The sequence below is a fragment of the Phoenix dactylifera genome, unplaced genomic scaffold, assembly GCF_009389715.1.
Source record: "Phoenix dactylifera cultivar Barhee BC4 unplaced genomic scaffold, palm_55x_up_171113_PBpolish2nd_filt_p 000630F, whole genome shotgun sequence".
In the NCBI taxonomy this organism is placed as follows: Eukaryota; Viridiplantae; Streptophyta; class Magnoliopsida; order Arecales; family Arecaceae; genus Phoenix; species Phoenix dactylifera.
In genome coordinates this window covers 120,122-144,308 of record NW_024068023.1, presented here as the reverse complement: position 1 = coordinate 144,308, position 24,187 = coordinate 120,122, and the positions used below count along the sequence as shown (strand labels likewise).

At 44.1% G+C, this 24,187-nt stretch overlaps 2 protein-coding genes across 9 annotated transcripts; one reads left to right on the top strand and one right to left on the bottom strand.

Annotated features, from left to right (window-relative positions):
• Nucleotides 1-3,263: 3,263 nt before the first annotated feature.
• LOC120106775 (putative disease resistance protein RGA4) lies at nt 3,264-17,768 on the top strand. Of its 8 annotated transcripts, none has more exons than XR_005508808.1 (4): nt 3,264-6,778; nt 8,086-8,188; nt 15,363-15,465; nt 17,243-17,768. XR_005508808.1 is itself a non-coding variant. In XM_039119828.1 (2 exons), exon 1 carries the CDS (start codon nt 3,330-3,332, stop codon nt 6,738-6,740), a length of 3,411 nt encoding a protein of 1,136 aa, XP_038975756.1. In that variant the 5' UTR covers nt 3,264-3,329; the 3' UTR covers nt 6,741-6,778; nt 17,243-17,768. The 8 variants fall into 8 exon arrangements, 1 of the variants encoding a protein (XP_038975756.1); XR_005508809.1 differs by lacking the exon at nt 17,243-17,768 and adding an exon at nt 16,578-16,614; XR_005508807.1 differs by lacking the exons at nt 8,086-8,188; nt 15,363-15,465 and adding an exon at nt 6,996-7,141.
• Nucleotides 17,769-21,408: 3,640 nt separating this feature from the next.
• Nucleotides 21,409-22,701, bottom strand: LOC120106773 (pyruvate decarboxylase 1-like). The gene is made up of 4 exons (XM_039119826.1): nt 22,364-22,701; nt 21,990-22,078; nt 21,765-21,882; nt 21,409-21,633 (listed from the first exon to the last, which is right to left on the bottom strand). Exons 1-4 carry the CDS (start codon nt 22,514-22,516, stop codon nt 21,409-21,411), a joined length of 585 nt encoding a protein of 194 aa, XP_038975754.1. The 5' UTR covers nt 22,517-22,701.
• Between the last annotated feature and the right edge of the window lie 1,486 nt (nt 22,702-24,187).

Sequence of the window (24,187 nt, the reverse complement as noted above, 5' to 3'; positions counted from 1 at the left end):
TTTTATATTGCATATACTCCAAATTTTGTCATCATCAAAAAGGGGGAGACTGATGACCCAAAGATTGATTTAAAGATTGATTTTGATGATCACAAAATCTTGAAGTATAAATACTAATGTTTGTGTTGCAAGAAGAAAGATAATTTGTTTTGCAAGGAACATAGCAAGTTGGAAAAATACAAGAAGACCTCAAAAGCTCTCAAGAAGAGTTGGAAGAAAGCTACACTTCATTAGCCCAAGTTTCAAGTTCAAAGGATTCAAGTTGGAGGAGCAAATCAAAGGAAAATTCAAAAGAATAGTCCTCGAGTCGACTCCTGAAGAATTCGAGTCGACTCCAATGCTTGCCGAGTTGACTCTAGGGTAGTACGAGTCGACTCCAGGGAGTAACAGACAGAAAGACAGAGAAGCTATTTTGGACCCTGAGAGCCGAGTCGACTCCTGAAAAACTCGAGTCGACTCCGATGGCTGGCAAGTCAACTCCTAAGGAAGCGAGAGTCGACTCCCAGAGGAAAACAAGGCAAAAGTCAGAGAGCAAATTTCGGACACTGTGAGCCGAGTCGACTCCCGCAAAGTCCGAGTCGTCTCCAAGACAGCGCAACCCCAAAGACAGAAGACGGTATTTTCGTCTCTGAGAGGCGAGTCGACTCCAAGACAGTTCGAGTCCACTCCAAGGCAGCGCGACCCCAAAAGACAGAAGACTGTTTTTTCGGATACTGAGAGCCAAGTCGACTCCGAGACAGTTTGAGTCGACTCCGAGACGGCACAAGTCAACAGACAGAAGATCAGAATTTCTAGGTCTGAGCGCCGAGTCGACTCCCAGAATTTCCGAGTCGACTCGAGTGAGCAAACTTGAAAAATACATCTCAGGATTCCTTGGAACGAGTCGTCTCCAAAAATGCCAGGTCAGCTCCGGACATTGGGGAGTCGACTCCAGGTTGAGTCGAGTCGACTCCAAGTCGAGACAACACTTTAATTCAAATCCGGAATAGTTGCCGAGCCGTCTCCAGAAAAGCATGAGTCGACTCCTGCAACAGGCGAGTCGACTCCAGATCGCGCGAGTCGACTCCGATCCCAACGGAAACATTGTCAGGAGTTGCAGACTGTGCACAACGGCTCTATTTTTGTCTCTAACGGCTAGATTTTTGTTTCCACGACATCTAAAGCTATAAAATCAAGAGGAGAGCTAGGGGAGAAGGAATGGAAGTGGGAGAGAACACTTAGGAAAGAGATCTCAAAGAAAAATCTCCCAAGAGCACAAAAGGGCCATTCAAAGCAAAATAGAGAGAAGAAGAGCATCCGAGTGAATCCCAAAGCTTCCTCTCCAACTGTGTGCTGCCTTAGTGATCCTCTACCTCGTGCGAAATCAGAAGAGGGTCAAGTAAAGAAGAAGCCGAGTTTCCTCATCTACACAACTTGTTTGAGGGCTTCTCTTTACTCTATTTATTTATATTGTTATATTTGCTTGTTTAAGAAGCTTTGATTTGTTTTAAACTTTTGTTCTAATATCTTGTAACTTGATTCAATCAAGGGATTGAATCAAGGGGTTAAGGTTTGTTGGTGAGCCGAAGGAAAAACCAACGTTGTAAGGTTGTGGTTAGTGAGCATTTGGGAAAACCAACTGGGTTGATTGTGAACCCGGAAAACAATCGTTGTAAGGTTGTGGTTGGTGAGCCTTTGGGAAAACCAACTGGGTTTGATTGTGAACCCGGAAAAACAATCGGTTGGTTCTAGTCGGTGAGCCAGTGAAAACCGACCGAGTTCGTTGTAATCTCGCAAAACAACAAGTTGGGTTGTGAGCTTGTAAAACAACCGGCTGTAATCTGTAGGATTATAGTGAAATTTCCAAGAGATTTTGGGGAGTGGATGTAGGTGCTGGGGTGCACCGAACCACTATATGTTTGTTGTGTTTGTGATGCTTCTTGTCATTGTCTAACTTACTCACTTACTTACTTAGATAAATTGCTTGCTTAACTCTTATCCGCGCATCCTTTAGTTGCAAGCATATTCAATTTACTTAATCAATTCTCATTCAATACATCAAACTGTTGCTAAGTTTAAATTTCACTGTGCATCTATACAACTTAGCATATTTAATTAAAAAGTTTCAGAAGTAGTATAAAAGTATTTAAAAGACCCAATTCACCCCCCCTCTTGGGTCGTATCTACTGGGCAACACGGAGGATCGTGCACGAGGCCGAGGGAGCTTGGGCTCGCTGTCGACCCCGTGACGCTTCCCGAGGTTGAGGGAGCTTGGGCTCGCTGTCGACTCAGCGGGGTATCCCGACCTTAGTCGGGGGATCGTGCACGAGGCCGAGGGAGCTTGGGCTCGCTGTCGACCCCGCGACGCTTTCCAAGGTCGAGGGAGTTTGGGCTCGCTGTCGACTCAGCGGAGCATCCCGACCTTAGTCGGAGGATCGTGCACGAGGCCGAGGGCTCACTGCCGACCCCGCGATGCTTTCCGAGGTCGAGGGAGCTTGGGCTCGCTGTCGACTCAGCGGGGCATCCCGATCTTAGTCGGGGGACCGCGGGTTCTAAAATTTAAGTCGGATCGGATCGGGTCGGGTCGACCCGTCGACCCATTTGCAGCCTTAGCGGCATATTCTATTTCCTATCGTATTTTTAGAGCGTTTATGGCATCTCTAATTCTCTTAGCTCTCGCTATTAAGTTTAGCCTTGTGTATGATGTATGAAAGCCAATACTTGCAGTAACTTTGCACTCTCTATAGTTCTCAAAGCACTCCAAATTCTTTTATTCATATGTTTGTATGGGTCCAAAGCAGCTAGTGCATGATCTATCGGTGGATTTGCGTAAAGAAAAATGAATTCTTTCTCCACATAAGGTACAACCTCTATTTATAAATCACTAACCCATGATGATGGTGAGTTCGGATCCGCTGCTTTGTGCCGTCCATAGCATAACTGATTCCTCTCATGGTAGCCTTTCTTGGTAATAGTGTTGTTCTGAAGAAAACTAGCCCTTTTAATTTCTACGTGGTCAACATCAAGGACAAGCAATGTGAAATAATTGCTCGCACCGTCATTAGATTCACATTATAAACTTGCGACTTGGAGTCTAGCGTCATTTTCAAAATCTGCATTTGTCCAGTTGCAATATTGTACGTACCTAACATGCTGTATTTTATTTTATTGTATTTCATTTTGCTAAAAATGCTATATTTTATTCAATTGATGCATTGGTAGACGAGCACGCGGTCTTCAATTGATGCACCTTGTCGGTAGGTTTAATCACACCGCCTAAAATTGCAAGCTTCCCGTCTTCAGGTCACGGAGAGCAAGACTACCACTGTGCACCCGGAGTGTCCTCCAATATGGATATGGGGATGATCGGAATGATAGTCGGAGGATGGTTTGCAACCTGCGTCGTAAATAAACTGGCTGAGAAGGTTTCGCTGCATTTAGACGACCAATATGATCTGCTCACGGGTGCGAAGGCTATGGCGGAGGATGTAAAGGCCAGGCTTCCTCGTATCCGAGCCGTGATCCAGGCAGCGGAGGGGAGGCCGATCAGGGACCCAGCTCTGGCCACATGGCTGAGGCAACTCAAAGATGCTGCCTACGAGGCTGACGACGTGCTGGATGAGCTTGAATTCAAGGAGCTTCATGATAAGCTGCACGGCAAGAGCAAGGTGAGCGACTTCGTATCCCCCGCTGTTAAGCTTCTCAAGCATTTTATAATGTCCGATGATGACCTGAAAAACTTGAAGAATCTTGCGGGAAATCTTGAAAAGATTTATCTTGATATCAATTGTATGGAAGAACAATTAAAGGACTACAACTCACAGCAGAGGAGTGTGACCAGAGAGACCAGCTCGATTATCCAGGACATTGTGGTTGGGAGAGACAGAGAGAGAGACATGATATTAGATGTGTTGTTGCATTTAGCTGATGAACCGGATTCTAGCATCAAAAGTGGGGCTGGGAGTAGTAGCTACCCGAGTCTTGGTGTTCTTCCTATAGTAGGCATTGGGGGTGTTGGCAAGACTGCTCTGGCTCAACTTATTTATAATGATGAAAGAGTAGCAAGGCATTTTGAGCTGAGGAAGTGGGTCTATGTGTCTGACAATTTTGATGTCAAGCGAATTTCTAAAGAGCTGACATATGACTCGGTGCACGACCGAATCCCGGACGATATTAGTTTGGATGGCATTCTAGGGAAAGTTGGAGATGCTACAAGGAACAAGAGGTTTTTGTTTGTCCTTGATGATGTGTGGGATGAGATAGGTAGCAAGTGGAGAGAACTCCGAGGTGTCTTAACATCTGGAGCGAAAGGAAGCATGGTTCTGGTGACAACACAGAGTCCAGTAGTAGCAGAAGTTATGGGCACGATGGACCCGATAGAATTGAAGAGCCTACCGGAAGATGACTACTGGATACTTTTCGAACATTGCGCGTTCGGTGAAAAAATTCTTGAGGAAGAGCGAAGGGAAAAATTGCAAACAATAGGAAGGAAAATATCTGAAAAACTACATGGTTTACCTCTAGCTGGAAAGGTACTGGGAAGTTTATTGAACTCGAAACTGGATGAGGATTACTGGAAGATGATCTTAGAAAGTGAGTGGTGGGAACATGAATATGTTTTAGACAATATCCTTCCATCTCTGGCTTTAAGTTACGAACACTTGAATGCAAATCTAAAGCAATGCTTCGCTTACTGTTCCATATTTCCCAGGAGCTATGTTTTCGAAAAAGACCGGTTAGTCCAGATGTGGATGGCTCAAGGTTTTATCCAGAACAGGAGTCGGGTAAGAATGAGAATGGAAGACATCGGGGGTCAGATATTTGACGAATTAACTCGCAGGTACTTTTTTCTACCAACTCCGACAGACAAGTATGTGATGCATGGTCTGATAAGAGAATTGGCAGTTTATGTTTCGTTGGATGAGTGTTTGGTCATCAGTGATGAGAAAGGAGAAATTCCGGAGACAATTCGCCACCTGGCTCTGAGGATTGATAAAAAAATGGATGCAATTATGGACACATGTAGACTTCAAAATCTACGGTCCATTTTATTCTTTGGTGATTGTGATTCTAAAAGATTTTCCATTTTTCTTGACGGCATGTTAAAACAATCAAAAAGCCTGCGTGTCTTGGATTTATCTTACAGTCAGGTAAAGCTGAAGAAGCTACCGGATGCTATCAGTGGGTTATCACATCTAAGGTACTTAGATGTCTCCTACACTAAGATCAAACAGCTGCCCAAATCATTTGGTAGGCTTTGCCATCTTCAAGTTCTGAGGATGCGATCCTGCCACCTTAAAAGGTTGCCCGAAGACATGAACAAATTAATCAACTTGCGGCATTTATATGGAGAAGCGGACACAATTTCTCTAATTACTGGGATTGGAGATCTTATCAACCTTCAAGAATTAGAGGAATTCCAAGTCACAAAGAAGAGGCGACATGAGATTGGAGAGTTGAAGGGCTTGAGAAATCTTCGGAGACGGCTTGCGATCAAGAATCTTGAGAATGTCAATAGTAAGGAGGAGGCCATGGAGGCGATGTTGAAAGACAAAGAACACCTAACTGCATTGCATTTAGTAAAGAATTTAGATCCAAGAAGACTTCCTGATGCGGAGAAGGAGATATTTGAAGGCCTCCAACCACATCCCAGTCTTAAAGAGCTGAGGATCAGGGGCTATGTAGGTACCAGATTTCCAACTTGGTTGGTGGAAAGCAAGTTTCTCACCAATCTAGAATTTATTTCTCTAGATTCTTGTGGCAGGTTGGAGAGTCTGCCGCCACTAGGGCAGCTGCCTTTCCTCAAGGATCTTTCTATTAATAACATGCCTGCCGTAAAACGAATTGGTCGTGAAATTTATGGTGACACTGGCGTGGCATTTCCATCCCTCGAGGTACTGACATTTGATAACTTGAAGGAATGGGAGGAGTGGTTGGAAGCAGATGGCGCACAATTTTTACCCCGCCTCCGTATATTCCACCTCCAAGGTTGCTACAAGCTAAGGAAAGTTCCCCTCCTCTTCCTGTCCTCATCGCTTGTAGAGCTCCGAATCGAATCCTGTGGTGACTTCGGCAATGCACTGCCCGGATGTTTGCAGAGTCTCACCTCTCTCACCAACCTACGGATTAAGGATTACCACGCCCAAGTATCTCTTTGTTTATCACATTTGAGTGCTCTCAAACATATGGAACTTTGGAATTGCCGGGAGATGAGGTTAGTTGGGGGTGGGTTACGGTTCCTTACTACTCTTGAAAGCCTAGAACTCTCAGCATGTCCTAAGCTCATCGAGTCATCAGAACCTGTGCAGCTCCACGAGGAGCAGGGACTGCGAACTCTCAATTCTCTCAACATAGACGACACGAACCTTGGTCAAAATCTGTGGATTCTGTTGGGAAGCGTTCCCTCACTGCAGCGGATGTCTATTACTTTGTGTAATGTTATGGCCAACTTTACAAGGGAACAGGAGCTATGGTTCCAGCAACTGACATCCCTTCAAGAGCTGAATATTCAATACTGCGAGAACCTTGAAAGCCTACCTACTTCTTTGGCAAATTTTCCCTCTATCAGGAAGTTAGATATATCCAGCTGCCCTAAGGTTAGCTCACTCCCAGGGAATGGCCTGTCTACTTCGCTCAAAGAATTACACATCGATGGATGCCCTTTGTTGAAGGATCGATGCCAAAGAGGAGGAGCTGATTGGCCAAAGATTGCTCGCATACCTTTAATACGTATTGATTCCGAAACCATACAAATGCTGTGAAAAGAGAATTCGATGCCGCTCCTACATCCATTCTTCAGGTAACCTTCAAGTTCAGTATATAGATACATGTGCACGTATATATCCTAGTTACATTTTTGCATTCTTTATGTATTAGTGACTCCAGATTACGACTATATACAAGGATAATAGCTTCACAAAGTCCTTATTTTCTAGATTTTTTCTTCGTTTTGTTTAGTCGGTTCATATTTCCACGGCTTTAAGAAATATCCTCATTATCTTTTTTTGATCGAGCAGCGAAACAGCCACCCAGATTTATTAAGAAAGTAAAAATACAGGGAAGTTATAGGAAGAGGGGGGAGGTGGAAGATTAGAGGTTTGCAGGATCTGGAAACACTAGGATCAGAATAACAAAACAGAGGATCTGAAAATGCTCTTGCAAGGTAAAAGTATACCAGCCTCTGAAATTCGGCTGAGTAAAACATGAAGATGTAATTTCCTTTTACAGCACTGGATGATGCAATCAAGGGATCTTCATGTCATCTATACCACCTGTTACTTATGTAGAGACCCACGTTTGAGTTGGGCCGGCCTCTGAGAAGGGCGGCCCAACTCGTGAAAATGGGGGAGGGAGTCTCCCGAATCGAAAAGCTCCCTCCCCTGTTTTTCGGAAGCCTTCCCCTCCTCCCGAATCCACCGGGAAGGAGGATCTTAGGGCGATAAAAACCTACCGAATCAGGAAGATCTCCTCTCTCTCTTCCCCTAGGGCATCAACCGAGGGCTTCTACACACAGAAGGAAAAAAAAAAAAAAAGAGAGGAAGAGATCGGGTTTCTACCTTGCCGTGGGGAGGATCGGAGCTTTCGCCATCGATCCGGTCGGGAGGACCTTGCCGGAGGCAAGGTGAGCATCTTCTCCCTCTCCTCCATCATCTTTGGCCCTTATCTCCTTGGGGAATGAGGCCGGAAAGCTGCCAGGTTGATGGAGAAGCCGACGCCTTGTTCAGCCTTCTCCTCTCTCGTTCCGGCCGGTCGTCACCGGTCGGGGACACACCGCCGGCACACCGGCCCTGCCACAGGCCGACGACCAGGGGCGTCGCCAGCCGTGGGCCACCGGCGGCCGAACCTCCTTCTCCCCTTTCCGTCGGGAAGAAGGAAGAAGAGAGGAAGAGAAAGGGTCTTTTCCCTCTCTTTCTCTTATTATATAACCCTTTTATTATATTATCTGTTTATTGTTGTTGGGTTTCCTTTTACTCTTGGATCAGGGAGATCATGGATTGTTGAATAGTCTTGGAATACTAGATTTTAGAGGACCCTTTAGAGGATTAAACAGGGGTCCTGGATTATCATATATCTTGAGTAAATTTTAATGATGATTTGGTTCTGTAGGGGAACAATCTGTTGGACGAGAGGACGTTGAGCAGGATTCTGTGCATTCCGGTTCTTTATCGCCGTGAGGGCGGGTGATTGGTTGTCTAAATTTTCAACAAAGGTAAGGATCCTTGTACACCAATCCTGCATGATATAATTTTTTATATATATATATATACTTAGATATATATGATATGCTATGATCCAGACAAATCAAAAAATAGTTTTATTAAATTATATTTTGATCGTGTTGGCTTGTGGTTGATATTATGATCGTATTCGCTTGTGGTTGGTATCATGATGGATGCATGCATGCGCATAACCTACACCTACATAATTGGACTGATGGATGTGGTGCTCTAAACTAATCATGTGATATTGGTTGCCTCGTCACGGGCTGGAAACGTGATCGTGGTTAGTTTAAAGCCGAAAATAAATAAAAAGAAATTGATGTGTGGATGTAAACTGGATTGCATGAAAAGGGACTTTGGGTTTATCTTGTTATTATGGCAGGCCCCGTCACAGGCTAAAAATGTGGTACTTTGGTAGGCCCCCTCACAGGCTAGAAATGTGGAACTATAATATGCAGGCCCCGCCACAGGCTGAAAATGTGATACTTTGGTAGGCCCCCTCACAGGCTAGAAATGTGGAACTATAATGTGCAGGCCCCGCCACAGGCTGAAAATGTGATACTTTGGTAGGCCCCCTCACAGGCTAGAAATGTGGAACTATAATGTGCAGGCCCCGCCACAGGCTGAAAATGTGATACTTTGATAGGCCCCATCACAGGCTAGAAATGTGGAACTATAGTGTGCAGGCCCCGCCACAGGCTGAAAATGTGATAATTTGGTTGCCCCACCACAGGCTGAGAAATGTGACTAAGATTTGACCCAAAGTCAGAAAGATAATTGATCCGGATCAAGTTAACATGGAATGGGAAGAAAAAGCATTGAAAATAGTCATAGTTATTTATAAGCTATATATATACTATATCATTCTTATGTGGCCAGATTTTCATTGATGTTTGATGTATAATTATGGACTTTTATTGATGCTTGATGTTCATAATTATATTGATTATTTGAGTCTTATGGAAACTGTTTAAGATTTCATGAAATGTGCATCGAGTTGTCGTGGTTTTCGAATTCATATTATTATTGTGTTGGTATGGATGTGTAGGGATTCTTACTGGGCTGTAAAGCTCACCCCCCTTTTTCTTCTTTTTCTTTACCAGAGTTGCAGGATGCATAGTTTTGGATGGGATGGGCGCAGAGTGCGAGCACCAGAGTCATTAGTTAGTTAGTTGTTTATCCTTCTTTGATGTCGATGAACATTTGAAGATCTTGTAATTGAACTAATTTGTTTATTTGGACATGTCAGACTGCTCTATTTGAATTACTAGATTAATTGTGGATTTATTGAAATTTTTGGTTAATCATAGGCCTTGCATGATCTTTAGGGCACTGCTCTAGGGCTCATGCGGCCGGTCGCGTACCGAACCCGGGTGCTGGGTTCGGGGCGTGACAGAGTGGTATCAGAGCCAGGTTAAGGTATTCTAGGGTTTAGGTTCAGATGAGAGTGAATGGGGAGAAGAATATTAAATGACTTACTAAAGTACTCCATAGATACATTTTCTTTGCAATCTTAAAATGTTAAAAGTAACTTGTGTAGGTTGATATGGCACGAGGGAGTGGACGTGGGCGTAATAGGAGGCCGACTCACTTTGCCGATGGCTCCGCTGCTTGGACGCCCTCCGAACAACAAGAAGGTGCTCCACCCTCGCCAGCCAGGAGTATGCACCCGCAGGAACACCACGTCAACCCTGTTGGTAGTGCTCTGGAAATGGGAACCCCGGAAACTCCAAGGACAGGAACCTCGGGTGAGCTTGGAATTCAGCCTAACGAACCACTGAGTGCTTCTCAGATGATGCAAACAATGATGCAACAACAAGCTACTTCCCATTCAGACATGATGAGAATGATGGAGATGCAACAACGCTTCATGGAACAGCAGCAACAATTCATGCAGCAACAGTTACAACATCAGCAGCAGCAGGTGACTCCTCAGTATCTACAGGGGGCTACAAGTCGGCAAGAGCATCATGTCAGTTTGGCAGAATTCAAAAAGTTTGCACCTTCAGCTTTTAAAGGCACTTCTGACCCTTTAGAGGCTGAGACTTGGCTGAATGAAATGGAAAAAGTTTTCAATGCCCTGAGATGCCCTGATGAGGATAGGGTCACTTTTGCTACATTTATGCTGCTGGGAGAAGCGGATATTTGGTGGAATGTGGAAAGAGGAAAGATGGGACAGAATGCTACATCTTTGACTTGGAAAGGATTTAAGGAGCTTTTCCGTGATAAGTATATTCCCCAAAGCGTGAGACGGCAGAAATTCCGAGAGTTTACCCGGTTAGAGCAGGAGAATATGACGGTCGCAGAGTATGCTGCAAAGTTTGAGGAACTGGCTAGGTATGCCCCAGGACAGGTGGAGAATGAAAGAGAACGAGCTGAAAAGTTTGAAAGTGGACTTAGAGCCCGAATCAGACAACAGGTGTCTACCTTCGAGCTTTCTTCCTACAAGGATGTGGTTAACAAGGCTTTGGTAGTTGAAAGGGGCTTGAATGACACTCAAGAAGAGAGGAAAAGAATTTTGAAAAAGAGAAACAGACAAGCTGAGTTACAAAATAAGCATGGCAAAAATACTGAATTCAGGCCCAAGAAACAAACTACTGTGAATGATAAGGCTCAGCGCAAGGATACTGTGAAATGCTATAGATGTGGTGGACCCCACTATCAGAGCGAGTGCAACTGGTTCAATGGGAATTGCTTTTCGTGTGGCCAGCAGGGCCACAGGGCAAATACATGTCCTAATCGCAGTGAGCAACAGGCTCAACAAATGTCTCAGCCTATTCCAGGAGCTCCAGCAAATCAAGTATCTCAGAATGAACAACAACGAGGAGGACAGCAGAGGCCTAGAACTCAGGGTCGAGTCTATGCTCTCACACAACACGATGCCGACGCCTCTAACACCGTGGTGACAGGTACAATTGAAATCTCATCCATGAATGCCTATATTTTGATTGATCCTGGAGCTACTCATTCTTTTGTATCTGCTGATTTTGTTGGAAGAAATAGTACATTGATTTCTTTGCCACTAGAGACTGAACTGTGTGTCTCCATCCCTAATGGAGATGTAATCTTAGTTAACTCTGTCTGCAAAGATTGTATCTGAATATTGAAGGCAGGGAAATGAAAGCAGATTTACTAGTCCTAGGGATGAAGGATTTCGACATGATCCTTGGGATGGACTGGTTAGCAGCATATCATGCCATTGTTGACTGCTTCGAGAAAACAGTAAAATTTTAAATCTCTGGTCAGCCAGAGTTTACTTTTAGTGGCAACAGAGTGTTACCTCCGCCAAAAGTAATCTCAGACATACAGGCCAAGCGACTCCTTCGGAAAGGTGATGAAGGATTCTTAGCCGTGATAATGGGCACCCAACTGGAAGAACTCAAGCTAGAAGACATTCCCATTGTGAGGGAATATCCAGATGTCTTTCCAGAGGATTTGCCAGGATTACCTCCTGATAGAGAGGTTGAATTCTCCATTGATTTGATTCCTGGCACTGGACCGATTTTCTAAGGCCCCATACCGGATGGCTCCAGCTGAATTAAAAGTGCTAAAGGAACAACTACAGGAGCTGTTGGACAAGGGTTTCATCAGGCCTAGTGTTTCTCCTTGGGGTGCTCCTGTACTATTTGTGAAAAAGAAAGATGGCAGTTTTCGGCTTTGCATAGATTATCGAGAAATAAATGGAGTGACAGTGCGGAACAAATACCCTTTACCGAGAATTGATGATTTGTTCGATCAACTGCAAGGGGCACAAATCTTCTCAAAACTTGATCTACGCTCCGGATATCACCAGTTGAGAATAAAGGCTGAAGACATACCAAAGACAGCATTCAGAACTAGATATGGACACTATGAGTTTTTGGTTATGCCCTTCGGGTTAACAAATGCACCAGCAACCTTTATGGATCTTATGAATCGGGTGTTCAAACCCTATCTGGATCAATTTGTGGTAGTATTTATTGATGACATTCTAGTCTATTCAAAAAGTCCACAAGAGCATGAGGAGCATTTGAGGATAGTATTACAAACTCTTAGAGAAAACAAGCTTTATGGCAAGTTGCAGAAATGTGAGTTCTGGTTAAACAGTATCACCTTTCTCGGGCACGTGATCTCCAAGGATGGCATCTCTGTCGACCCAAAGAAAGTAGAGGCAGTAGTTGATTAGAGTAGACCTACTAATGTGTCCGAGGTGCGCAGTTTTTTGGGAATGGCGGGATACTATCGGAGATTTGTTGAGGGATTCTCTCGTATTGCCATGCCTCTATCTCGCCTAACCCAAAAGCAAGTAAAATTTGAATGGAAGGAGGATTGTGAGCAGAGTTTTCAGGAGTTGAAAAGACGATTGGTGACAGCTCCGATATTGGCCCTTCCATCTGGAACAGGAGGCTTCAGCATCTATAGTGATGCATCACGCAAGGGCCTCGGTTGTGTTCTTATGCAGAATGAGAAGGTGATAGCCTATGCTTCTAAACAGTTGAAACCATATGAGCTGAATTACCCTACACATGATTTGGAGTTAGCAGCTGTGATCTTTGCTTTAAAAATATGGAGGCACTATTTATATGGTGAACATTGTGAAATTTTTACGGACCACAAAAGTTTGAAGTATATCTATACTCAAAAGGAGCTGAATTTGAGGCAAAGAAGATGGTTAGAGCTATTAAAAGATTATGATCTAACTATCAATTACCATCCGGGAAAAGCAAATGTTGTGGCCGATGCTCTAAGCAGGAAATCTTCAAGTAAATTAGCGGCTCTGATCACTATACAAAGAAACATTTTGTTAGACTTGGAGAGATATGAAATTGAAGTACGACTGCATGATCCTCAAGTACGACTTGGTAATCTTATAGTGCAGCCTACCTTGATTGAAAGGATTAAGTCATCTCAAAAAGAGGATTCAGAATTACAGAGGGTAAGGGGAACAGGAGAGTCTGGTGTTCAAAGCGAATTCCATGTGCATGAGAATGGTTCCTTAAGATTCGGTAGCAGATTGTGCGTCCCTAAAGTTCCAGAATTAAGGAATGAAATTTTAGAGGAGGCTCATAGCTCGGCTTATACAATGCATCCAGGAGGCACAAAGATGTATCAGAATTTAAAGAAACATTTTTGGTGGAGTGGTATGAAAAAGGATATTGCTCAATTTGTAGCCCAGTGTCTAGTATGTCAGCAGGTAAAAGCAGAACATCAGAGACCTGCGGGACCATTACAATCTTTACTTATTCCTCAATGGAAGTGGGAGCATATCACCATGGACTTTGTGACTAGCTTGCCAAAAACCCTACGAGGTAATGATGCCGTGTGGGTAATTGTTGACCGACTAACCAAATCAGCACACTTTTTGCCTTTCAGAGTTGGTTTCTCCTCAGAGAGATTGGCAGGCTTATATATAGAGCATATTGTGAAGTTGCATGGGGTCCCAGTTACCATTGTGTCAGACAGAGACAGTAGATTTGTATCACAGTTTTGGAAGAGTCTTCATAAGGCTCTTGGAACCAAATTGAGCTTTAGCACAGCTTTCCACCCCCAAACCGATGGACAGTCAGAAAGAACCATCCAGATCTTGGAAGACATGTTGAGATCCTGTGTTATGGATCTAGGAGGAGCATGGGATGGCCACTTATCACTAATAGAGTTTGCTTACAATAATAGCTATCAAGCAAGTATACAAATGGCTCCTTTTGAGGCGTTGTACGGCCGGAAGTGCCGATCTCCTATTTGTTGGGATGACGTGGGTGAGAGGAAATTGTTAGGTCCAGAGATAGTACAACAGACTGTTGATAAGGTGCAAGTGATCAGAGAACGACTTCGTACAGCTCAGAGTCGCCAGAAGAGTTATGCTGATAATAGAAGGAGAGAATTGGAATTTCAAATTGGAGATCATGTTTTCTTGAGAGTGTCACCTACAAAAGGTGTGATGAGATTTGGGGTTCGTGGCAAATTAAGCCCTAGATATGTTGGTCCGTTTGAGATTTTGGACAAGGTTGGGAAGGTGGCGTATCGACTGGCTTTACCACCGGCTTTATCCGGTGTGCACAATGTTTTTCATGTGTCAATGTTGAAGAAATATGTTCCAGATCCGAGTCATGTGGTAGCATATGAGCCATTACATCTTCAGGAGGATCTGACCTATGAGGAGTTCCCGGTACGAATTGTGGACAGAAAAGATCAGGTACTACGACATCGAACCATTCCTTTTGTGAAGGTACAATGGAATAATCATATGGAGAAGGAGGCTACTTGGGAGCTCGAAGAAGAGATGAAAGTCAAGTATCCGCAGCTTTTTGAAACCTCAGGTATGTCAATTTCGAGGACGAAATTTTTTTTTAGGAGGGGAGAATGTAGAGACCCACGTTTGAGTTGGGCCGGCCTCTGAGAAGGGCGGCCCAACTCGTGAAAATGGGGGAGGGAGTCTCCCGAATCGAAAAGCTCCCTCCCCTGTTTTTCGGAAGCCTTCCCCTCCTCCCGAATCCACCGGGAAGGAGGATCTTAGGGCGATAAAAACCTACCGAATCAGGAAGATCTCCTCTCTCTCTTTCCCTAGGGCATCAACCGAGGGCTTCTACACACAGAAGAAAAAAAAAAAAAAAGAGAGGAAGAGATCGGGTTTCTACCTTGCCGTGGGGAGGATCGGAGCTTTCGCCATCGATCCGGTCGGGAGGACCTTGCCGGAGGCAAGGTGAGCATCTTCTCCCTCTCCTCCATCATCTTTGGCCCTTATCTCCTTGGGGAATGAGGCCGGAAAGCTGCCGGGTTGATGGAGAAGCCGACGCCTTGTTCGGCCTTCTCCTCTCTTGTTCCGGCCGGTCGTCACCGGTCGGGGACACACCGCCGGCACACCGGCCCTGCCACAGGCCGACGACCAGGGGCGTCGCCAGCCGTGGGCCACCGGCGGCCGAACCTCCTTCTCCCCTTTCCGTCGGGAAGAAGGAAGAAGAGAGGAAGAGAAAGGGTCTTTTCCCTCTCTTTCTCTTATTATATAACCCTTTTATTATATTATCTGTTTATTGTTGTTGGGTTTCCTTTTACTCTTGGATCAGGGAGATCATGGATTGTTGAATAGTCTTGGAATACTAGATTTTAGAGGACCCTTTAGAGGATTAAACAGGGGTCCTGGATTATCATATATCTTGAGTAAATTTTAATGATGATTTGGTTCTGTAGGGGAACAATCTGTTGGACGAGAGGACGTTGAGCAGGATTCTGTGCATTCCGGTTCTTTATCGCCGTGAGGGCGGGTGATTGGTTGTCTAAATTTTCAACAAAGGTAAGGATCCTTGTACACCAATCCTGCATGATATAATTTTTTTTATATATATATATACTTAGATATATATGATATGCTATGATCCAGACAAATCAAAAATAGTTTTATTAAATTATATTTTGATCGTGTTGGCTTGTGGTTGATATTATGATCGTATTCGCTTGTGGTTGGTATCATGATGGATGCATGCATGCGCATAACCTACACCTACATAATTGGACTGATGGATGTGGTGCTCTAAACTAATCATGTGATATTGGTTGCCTCGTCATGGGCTGGAAACGTGATCGTGGTTAGTTTAAAGCCGGAAATAAATAAAAAGAAATTGATGTGTGGATGTAAACTGGATTGCATGAAAAGGGACTTTGGGTTTATCTTGTTATTATGGCAGGCCCCGTCACAGGCTAAAAATGTGGTACTTTGGTAGGCCCCCTCACAGGCTAGAAATGTGGAACTATAATGTGCAGGCCCCGCCACAGGCTGAAAATGTGGTACTTTGGTAGGCCCCCTCACAGGCTAGAAATGTGGAACTATAATGTGCAGGCCCCACCACAGGCTGAAAATGTGATACTTTGGTAGGCCCCCTCACAGGCTAGAAATGTGGAACTATAATGTGCAGGCCCCGCCACAGGCTGAAAATGTGTTACTTTGGTAGGCCCCCTCACAGGCTAGAAATGTGGAACTATAATGTGCAGGCCCCGCCACAGGCTGAAAATGTGATACTTTGGTTGCCCCACCACAGGCTGAGAAATGTGACTAAGATTTGACCCAAAGTCGGAAAGATAATTGATCCGGATCAAGTTAACATGGAATGGGAAGAAAAAGCATTGAAAATAGTCATAGTGATTTATAAGCTATATATATACTATATCATTCTTATGTGGCCAGATTTTCATTGATGTTTGATGTATAATTATGGACTTTTATTGATGCTTGATGTTCATAATTATATTGATTATTTGAGTCTTATGGAAACTGTTTAAGATTTCATGAAATGTGCATCGATTTGTCGTGGTTTTCGAATTCATATTATTATTGTGTTGGCATGGATGTGTAGGGATTCTTACTGGGCTGTAAAGCTCACCCCCCTTTTTCTTCTTTTTCTTTACCAGAGTTGCAGGATGCATAGTTTTGGATGGGATGGGCGCAGAGTGCGAGCACCAGAGTCATTAGTTAGTTAGTTGTTTATCCTTCTTTGATGTCGATAAACATTTGAAGATCTTGTAATTGAACTAATTTGTTTATTTGGACATGTCGGACTGCTCTATTTGAATTACTAGATTAATTGTGGATTTATTGAAATTTTTGGTTAATCATAGGCCTTGCATGATCTTTAGGGCACTGCTCTAGGGCTCATGCGGCCGGTCGCGTACCGGACCCGGGTGCTGGGTTCGGGGCGTGACAACTTAATTATTAACATGTTGTTTAAGCACGCATTTAATGTTTCGGTCTATAACTCTGGTTTCAATTGTTCCTTGAAATATCTTTGTTGGTGCAATCTCTGCGAGGAAGCAACTCACCTTGTATTCCTCCACACAGACGTAAAATAAAGTCTTATGGTTGCTGGTCATGCATCTGTAGCAAGCTTGTTTTAATTAAGTGGTTAGCTAGTTCAGCTATTCCTATTGATCTCAGCTAGCCGCCTATGTTTTGCATCTGAGCTTATGCTATTAATATTTACTAGATTTCTTGAGTTCTGATGGTACTATGTGTTTATAGTTGCTTCATTATGGTGCTAACTTCATGCTGCATTCAATTTTTTCAAATCCTTTCACAGGCACCAGATCTGGATATTGTAATACAGGTTCGCTTCGTCAGTCACTTCCAATCCTTGAGCAACTTGGGGTCTACAGAACTTTCACTAGGTCCCCTTGCGGATCGATCTTCTTCTATTTGGGAAGTTCACAGCCAATGAATTCTTCACATGGAAGCCGAGCCCTCCATGCAAGTCGAGCCTTATCTGAATCCACCGAAGTTGTTTCAAACCATCCATTATCACCTCATCTGCCTCTGAAGAAGCCACAGCTGAGTGCAGCATATTCAATTTCGCATCGTTTATTTGGAGCTGCTGTAGCATCCTCTATCTTGTTAATTTCTGCTGCTATGAAGTTTAGCCTTTTGTATGTTGTATGAAAGCCAATTTCTGAAGTTGCTTCCGAGAGAGCTTTTTCACAATCTGTTGAAACCAAATATCTGGATCTGTTTGTAGATGATAAACCCAGAGTATGGCATTCAAACTAGAATAGGTTCATGTTTTATTTGCAAATTACCATCCAGAATAAGTAGGAACCTGCTGCTAAAAATATCATTTTTCTAATTGTTTTTTCACTTTGGTTATTTATGTTTTTCAGTGTTGAAATTAGATTGTACTCATTTTGAGAAAAACTGTGGCAATGCCATTTTCTGCCTTTGAACCTGGAACCTCTCTCCAGTGCATGCCGAGAGCAGTGTGATGCCAACAAGCAGATCAAAGTTCTGTTGGCTTTGGTCCACCCTTACCTTTTGCAGTTTTTCCCTCTCTAGATATGTATTCAGGTGCAGGGTTTGTGGGATGCAGGATATCAAAGTTACCTTGGCCCCAAGAATGGTCCACTGAACACTTGCTTGGTTTCCTACAGAGAGAAATGATATGCTGGAATGCATTTCCATGACTTGTATTTTGAATTGAACATTTTGCTTGGAATTTCGAATTGAACATTCTTCTGGGAAATCTTTCCTGTGAAAACATGTTCAGATTTCACGAAGTCTGGCAAAATGGAATCTTTCAATGGGTAAAATGATTCTAGAAGAAACAATCTAGTAATCCAGTCATGAGAGAGAACTGTGAGATAAGTTCCTTGTTCTTGCAGTATGACTCTGAGAAGTTGTTTTTGAGAATTACTAGTTTCTATGCATGCACTTTCATATTGCCATTTCTTTTAAATGCATGCTTATTTCTTTGAAATTTTGTAAAATGAACAATTACTTAACTACCTTTTTTACGAGAGCTAGTGTTTCTTGTAAGCATGAATTTATAGCTTGGCGTCACCCAAAGGAGAATCCATCTATTGGTTCTCCATATTGCAATGCATCCATCCACTTTGCAAAAATTTTCTCAGCAGCTAATTTCATGTCATTATTCAAGAAGAAACCCTTGAGGCCCCAACCATAGGCCTTCTGAGCTAACAATAGTCCTAGTCTAATGACGACTTGAAGGGTTTTTAATAGGGACATCAGAGTCGTTCCTTCAGATGAGGGAGCCATCAGAGCCATTTACTCACACCGCACCAAAGTTTGACATCAGGGCCCCCAGATTGGGTCCATTTGAGTCTGCTACATTTTTATTTTGCTGCATTTTGCTTTTGTTTAATCCAGTCAATTTGGTCATTTGCTTTTGTTTTAGTCAAGTTAATTTGGTCAATTGTTTTGTTATTAAACAAGTCAATTGGGTTAGCTGTTAAGTAATGTAATTGGGTCAATTGATTGGATCAATTTTGGTAAGGGATTATTTGATGTAAGGGTCCAAGTTTGGTTAGTTGTTAATTGATTGAGTTGGTCAATTGATTAACTTGACTTGAGGGCCACGTTTGAGTCATGATGTAAGGCCTATTTAAAGGCCACACCCCATGAATTAGGGCATCAAGCATTGAATGAAATAATCCCTTCTTGGCTTTGGCCGACACCTCTTTCTTCTCCTTTGGCGTGAAGCCATCTTCTTCTTCCTCCTGCGTCTCCATAATCTCTTCTTCTTGTGTCTCCAAAACTCCTTCATCTCAATCCTATCCTTTCCTACCTTTTCCAGAGATCTTCTTCATCAGTGGGACCTCGTCATCGGCATGCTTTCATCTTCTCCAAGAATGCCATCTTCAGCAAGAACTCCTTGACAAACTTGACAAACGAGGAGATCCTAGTGCTAGCCACCGGCCATACCACAACCATCTCTTCCCACGCGTGAACCCCACCCTCAACAAGTCCTTGGCCGTTAAGGACTTCTTCATCCACCATGCCACTTGCCCCCTTATCTCTCGCTTTTATGCCAACGCAATAGGATTTCTATTTCGGCTAGGAATCCACACACGCCAACCAAATCAGCCACCCCCTTTCCAAACCGCACTAGGATTCCTAGTCCAACTAGGAGTCCTCCCCTCACTACAAGAAAATTCATCTTTCCCGGCGCTTTTTATAATCTTTACCGACGCTTATAAGCGTCGGCTAAAGTTCCCGCAACGCAAACAGAAGCGTCGCAAAAGCGTTGGCGATACTAGAGTGGCAAAAGTTTTTGCCGACGCTAAGAGAAAGCGTCGGCAAAAACAAGGCTTTCCCGACGCTAAGGAAAGCGTCGGCAAAAATGACATTCGCCGGCGCTTTAAAGCATCCGGATGCCCAATTCTGTGTTTTTGCCGACGCTTTAAAGCGTCGGTAAATATCATTTTTGCCGACGCTCTCATTTGCGTCGGAAAATCTTTGTTTTTGCCGACGCTTTATTGCGTCGGTAAATGTATTTTTGCCGACGCTTTTCTAGCATCGGCGTAGGCGTGCCACAACTTTTATTTACCAACACTTTAAAGCGTCGGAATTGCTATTTTTTTAAAAAAAATAAAAATACGAATGTAAATTATAAACACACAGCATTATATAAACCCCTGACAATTAGCCAATACCAAATGTAGTAATAATAAGCCTACATTCCTTAAATGCTGACGAGCCTTGGATGCGTTAGATCACGAAACTGGGTACGATGGAGGAGAACTATTCCATTAGACACAGAAGAAACAAGAGGTCGCCTGGTACCTGGCCCCTGTTATTCTTGAAGAGAGGTTGCTAAATAAAACTGCTAGAAGAGAGGTTGCATATAGGTTTTTCTGCTAGAAGAGAGGTTGCATATAGCATATAGCAATTTCGTTTCAGCTTCGAGTGCATTTCTCCAGCAACATAATATCTACCGCATCAATAGAAACACTACTCATGTGTATTCACCATTGATCATAGGTGTGAATCAAACATGCAGAAGTATATATAATCACAGTCGAAGAAAACAGATTAACTGTAAGGGAAAACACATCACCATAATAAGCCCACTCCAAATAAAATAGCAAATCATAGGCAACTCAAACTTGCTACATTAAGTGATAAGAAACTATTGCTGGTTTGATTACTGAATGTAATCAGAAATCCAATGATTTGCCAACAAATAAAGGCATGGACCTGATACAATAATTTACAACAAACTACAAGACCATCAATCCTAACCTTCAAATTACCTGAAAGATTTGGAGGCTGCAGCTGACTACTGAAATACCAAGAGAAAGCAAATAACATATACATAGCTGAAGCACAGAAGATGTATAATGGGGCAAGCCACTAAAAAAACAATAGCCAGTCATCTCTCTCATTGCGATTCTATGAACTGGATTATTCACAAGCAAAAGCCAAATCAAGCATTTATCTCTGAATTGCATTGGTGTTCTCTATGGCAACTTCTTCTATTCCAGAAGATACCTGAGCAGCTCGCTCTATCAAATCTCTGCTCTTCCATTTTGTCCAGCTCGTTTGGTGCGCTCTGTGAGTGACAAGGGGATTGTGCTTGAGTTTCTCCTTCAGGTTCGAGTGAAAAGGGGAGTAGGAACAGGGGTCAAAAAGATGGAGCATTCATAGCCATACAAGACCTAACCCAACTTTTCAGGATCAGCAGAAAGAATTAAAATCCATTTAATAAATATTAAATGTAGTTGAGAGACCTAACTCTTCATCTAATTAGAAGCGAAATGTAGTAAAATGAATTATATAATGATTGATATGAACAATTAACTTAAAGAGAATCTTGTCAAAAAGATAATACCTGGCCCAGCATCTAGAAGTGTTTAAATATCAGTACTACAGTCTTTTGTGCCAAGCATGGCAATTTCACAAACGGACTCAACTATATAATCATTATGCATCAAAGGATTAAAATAGAAAGACTTCTCACCTTCTAGATTCCACAAGCAGAGCACGTTGTTCAGATGTTTTATCAGCACTAACATCTCTCTCTCTAGCAGTATAGCTGCACAAAAATAACCAGGCTACAGCAATCAGATGATCAGCAGGGCACAAAGATCGCAATGTATCATGTATTGATACTGTAATATGCAGAAATATAATGCTTCGGTGCCCACAACGGATCATTGTGGAAATATCCTGCGCCGTCACCTAAAGGAAGAAGAAAGAACAGTTGAGCAATGATGCAGAAGAGTTATTAAATGGTGGGTAAACATAGAAAACAGAAGCTCCCATCTCATCCTAACCAAACTGGAAACACTAACTCGGTGCATTAAGTATACCTGGAAGCTCCCATCTCCTATGCAAGCAATTGCACGTTTATCCTTGGCAGCTTGCGCATATCCAAGAGTGGCACCAACTGACCATCCAATAGACCCATACTGCATCTGGAACTCATATATGCATAATGTTATAGTATGAGCACAAGAGGCAGCTAAAGGTTCTAGAATTAGAAGATCAAATCATAGTCAACAATTTGACATAGAACTTACAAGAAGATTACTTACCCACAATTCTCCGGCAATCTAAGCTTTTGGCAGTTGAACCAAGAGTCACCAGTCTCTGAGATAACCGCCGTATCTCCACTCAACATGTTCTGCTCAAAGAGTGAGGGAGATAGAGAAGATTAAAAGTCGAAAGAAAAAAGCAGAACAAATTCAATCTCACAAGCTTCTGGCAAACTGAGGCTCACGGAGTAAACCCGTATATAGGCTAAATGCATAAGAAAATAGTGCCACTAAATTTAAATTTTAGACAAATTTGCAGCCAAAATAACAACGGGAAGTCTAGAACAGAAGGCAACCTTAACGAAAATTATTTGAAGAAAAGAATTGGTTAATAAGAGAACGATAGATAATAACAAAACTTGTCGAAGGCTTGCCTGGATATGCTTAAAAAGGATGTTGACCCTCAAAGGCTCATTGCTCTCGCGTTTGAGAGGAAGGCAGGGTGGTACAAAGATCCGTCGATAATTGTCCAAGGCTGTGGTATTCTTCTTGAGCTTCTGTGCAAGTGCAGTTAAGAAATCAGCCATGAAAACCCAACCGAAGGAAGGGCCATTACCAACAGTCACCCGGTTGGGCTGCACAATCACCGATTTCTCTTTCTTGATCAGCAAAGAATAACCCACAGAGCTGTAATCGTTGAAGATTGGGCCAACAAAGACATATGCATCAGCTGACTCCACAATCTCATCACAGAAATTGGTGCTGACCGCACCCCAGTAGGTCCCAATGAAATGGGGGTGGTGCTCTGGCACTAGCCCCTTCTAGGCTTGGAGGAGGGAGAGGAGGGAGGTGACGGTTTGGGGGAGGGGGGGAACGGGGTCGGAGATCTTGCGGCCGCGGACAGAGTGGGAGAGATCGGCGACGAAGCCAAGGAAGTGGCGGCTGGCGGCAGAGGAGATGGAGGCGGTGGGGCCGCCACAGGCGGAGCACACCGACGACGGCGGCGGGCTGGCCTCGGCCGCGGTGGCGGAGGTGGAGCAGACGGCGGCGCATGAAAAGTCGGCGGAGGCGGCGGAGGAGGGGGAGGAGGGCTCGGCGTCGGTCATTTTTTATGGGAGGCGATGCGGGGTTCGGAGGGAGAGGATGAAGAAGAATCGAGGCGACGGGAGGGGGGAAGGGAGAAGAATCGGGGCGAAGAAGAAACGAGAGAGGGCGAGAGAGCGAGAGAGAGAGAGAGAGAGAGAGAGGAGGCGAGATGGGTGCGGGCGGAGGGAGAGGAAGAACCGGTTTCTTGCAACAGAAGAAGGCCGGAGGGGAGGGAGGAGGAGGCAGAAGAAGGAGGAGGCAGAGGAGGGAGGAGGAGGCAGAGGAGGGCTTGATATGTCGATCGAGGATGGAGGAGGGGGGCGGACGCGGGTTTGGTTTTCAACAACGCTAATAAGCGTCGTTTTAGGCCAACTCTACGACGACGCTAACAAGCGTCGTATATTGCCGACGCTTTTAAAATGCGTCGGCTATTTTTGGCGCTCTGCGGAACATTGCCGATGCTTGCAGCAAGCGTCGGCAAAAACATGTCGTTAAAATCTCTTTTTTCTGTAGTGCCTTCATGTGGCCCACTGTGGTGTTTTTCTCCATATTTGCATATCTGATCCGCCATCCTCAGAGGCTTCTTTCCACCGTTTGCCATCTGCAACAGCCATCCCGACGCTCCTCTACGGTGTAAAAACCCAGAAAAAAAAAAAGAGAAAGGGATAACGGGCCGGCCCGAAAAGACTGGGCCCGTCTCCCTTTTATGATCGTGCCCTAGGCACGATCGTGGAAGAGGAGGAGGATTGCAGCAGGGGCGGCGGCGTGGGGTCTATCGCCGGAGGAGATCTAGCGTCGGAGCCGAGAACCGGCCGGCTGCGGAGGAAGCCGGAAGCTTTTCCCTCCCTCGGTGAAGATCCCCCACAAATCGGGAGAAGAAGCCTTGGACCCGCACGTGGAAACCCGAGCTTCCTCTCCGATTTTGTCGCCGGAAAGGCCGCCGGAGCACCCCCATCGGACAGAGGTAAGCGTGGCTTCTTCCTTGCGTTTCATTTTTGAGTCGTGTGGGAGGGGTTTTTGGCCGATGAATCGTCGGAGAAGAGCCCGAAACAGGGTACCCCTATTTCAGCCTCTTCTTTCCAGTTTTTGGCCGCCGCCGGCCGCCGGCCGCCGAGATGCATGGCGGTGGGGCTGGTCGGGTTCGTATGAAGGTCGGAGAGGATTTTCTAGGC

What these genes read in the sequence shown, in the direction of transcription:
- LOC120106775 (XM_039119828.1), top strand. Translation starts at nt 3,330, where the DNA reads ATGGATATGGGGATGATCGGAATGATAGTCGGAGGATGGTTTGCAACC.
- LOC120106773 (XM_039119826.1), bottom strand. Translation starts at nt 22,516, where the DNA reads ATGGCTGATTTCTTAACTGCACTTGCACAGAAGCTCAAGAAGAATACC. An exon ending in TCCTTTTTAAGCATATCCAG is followed by an intron (nt 22,079 to 22,363) that starts GCAAGCCTTCGA and finishes CTCTTTGAGCAG; the next exon opens with AACATGTTGAGTGGAGATAC. An exon ending in AGATTGCCGGAGAATTGTGG is followed by an intron (nt 21,883 to 21,989) that starts GTAAGTAATCTT and finishes AACATTATGCAT; the next exon opens with ATATGAGTTCCAGATGCAGT.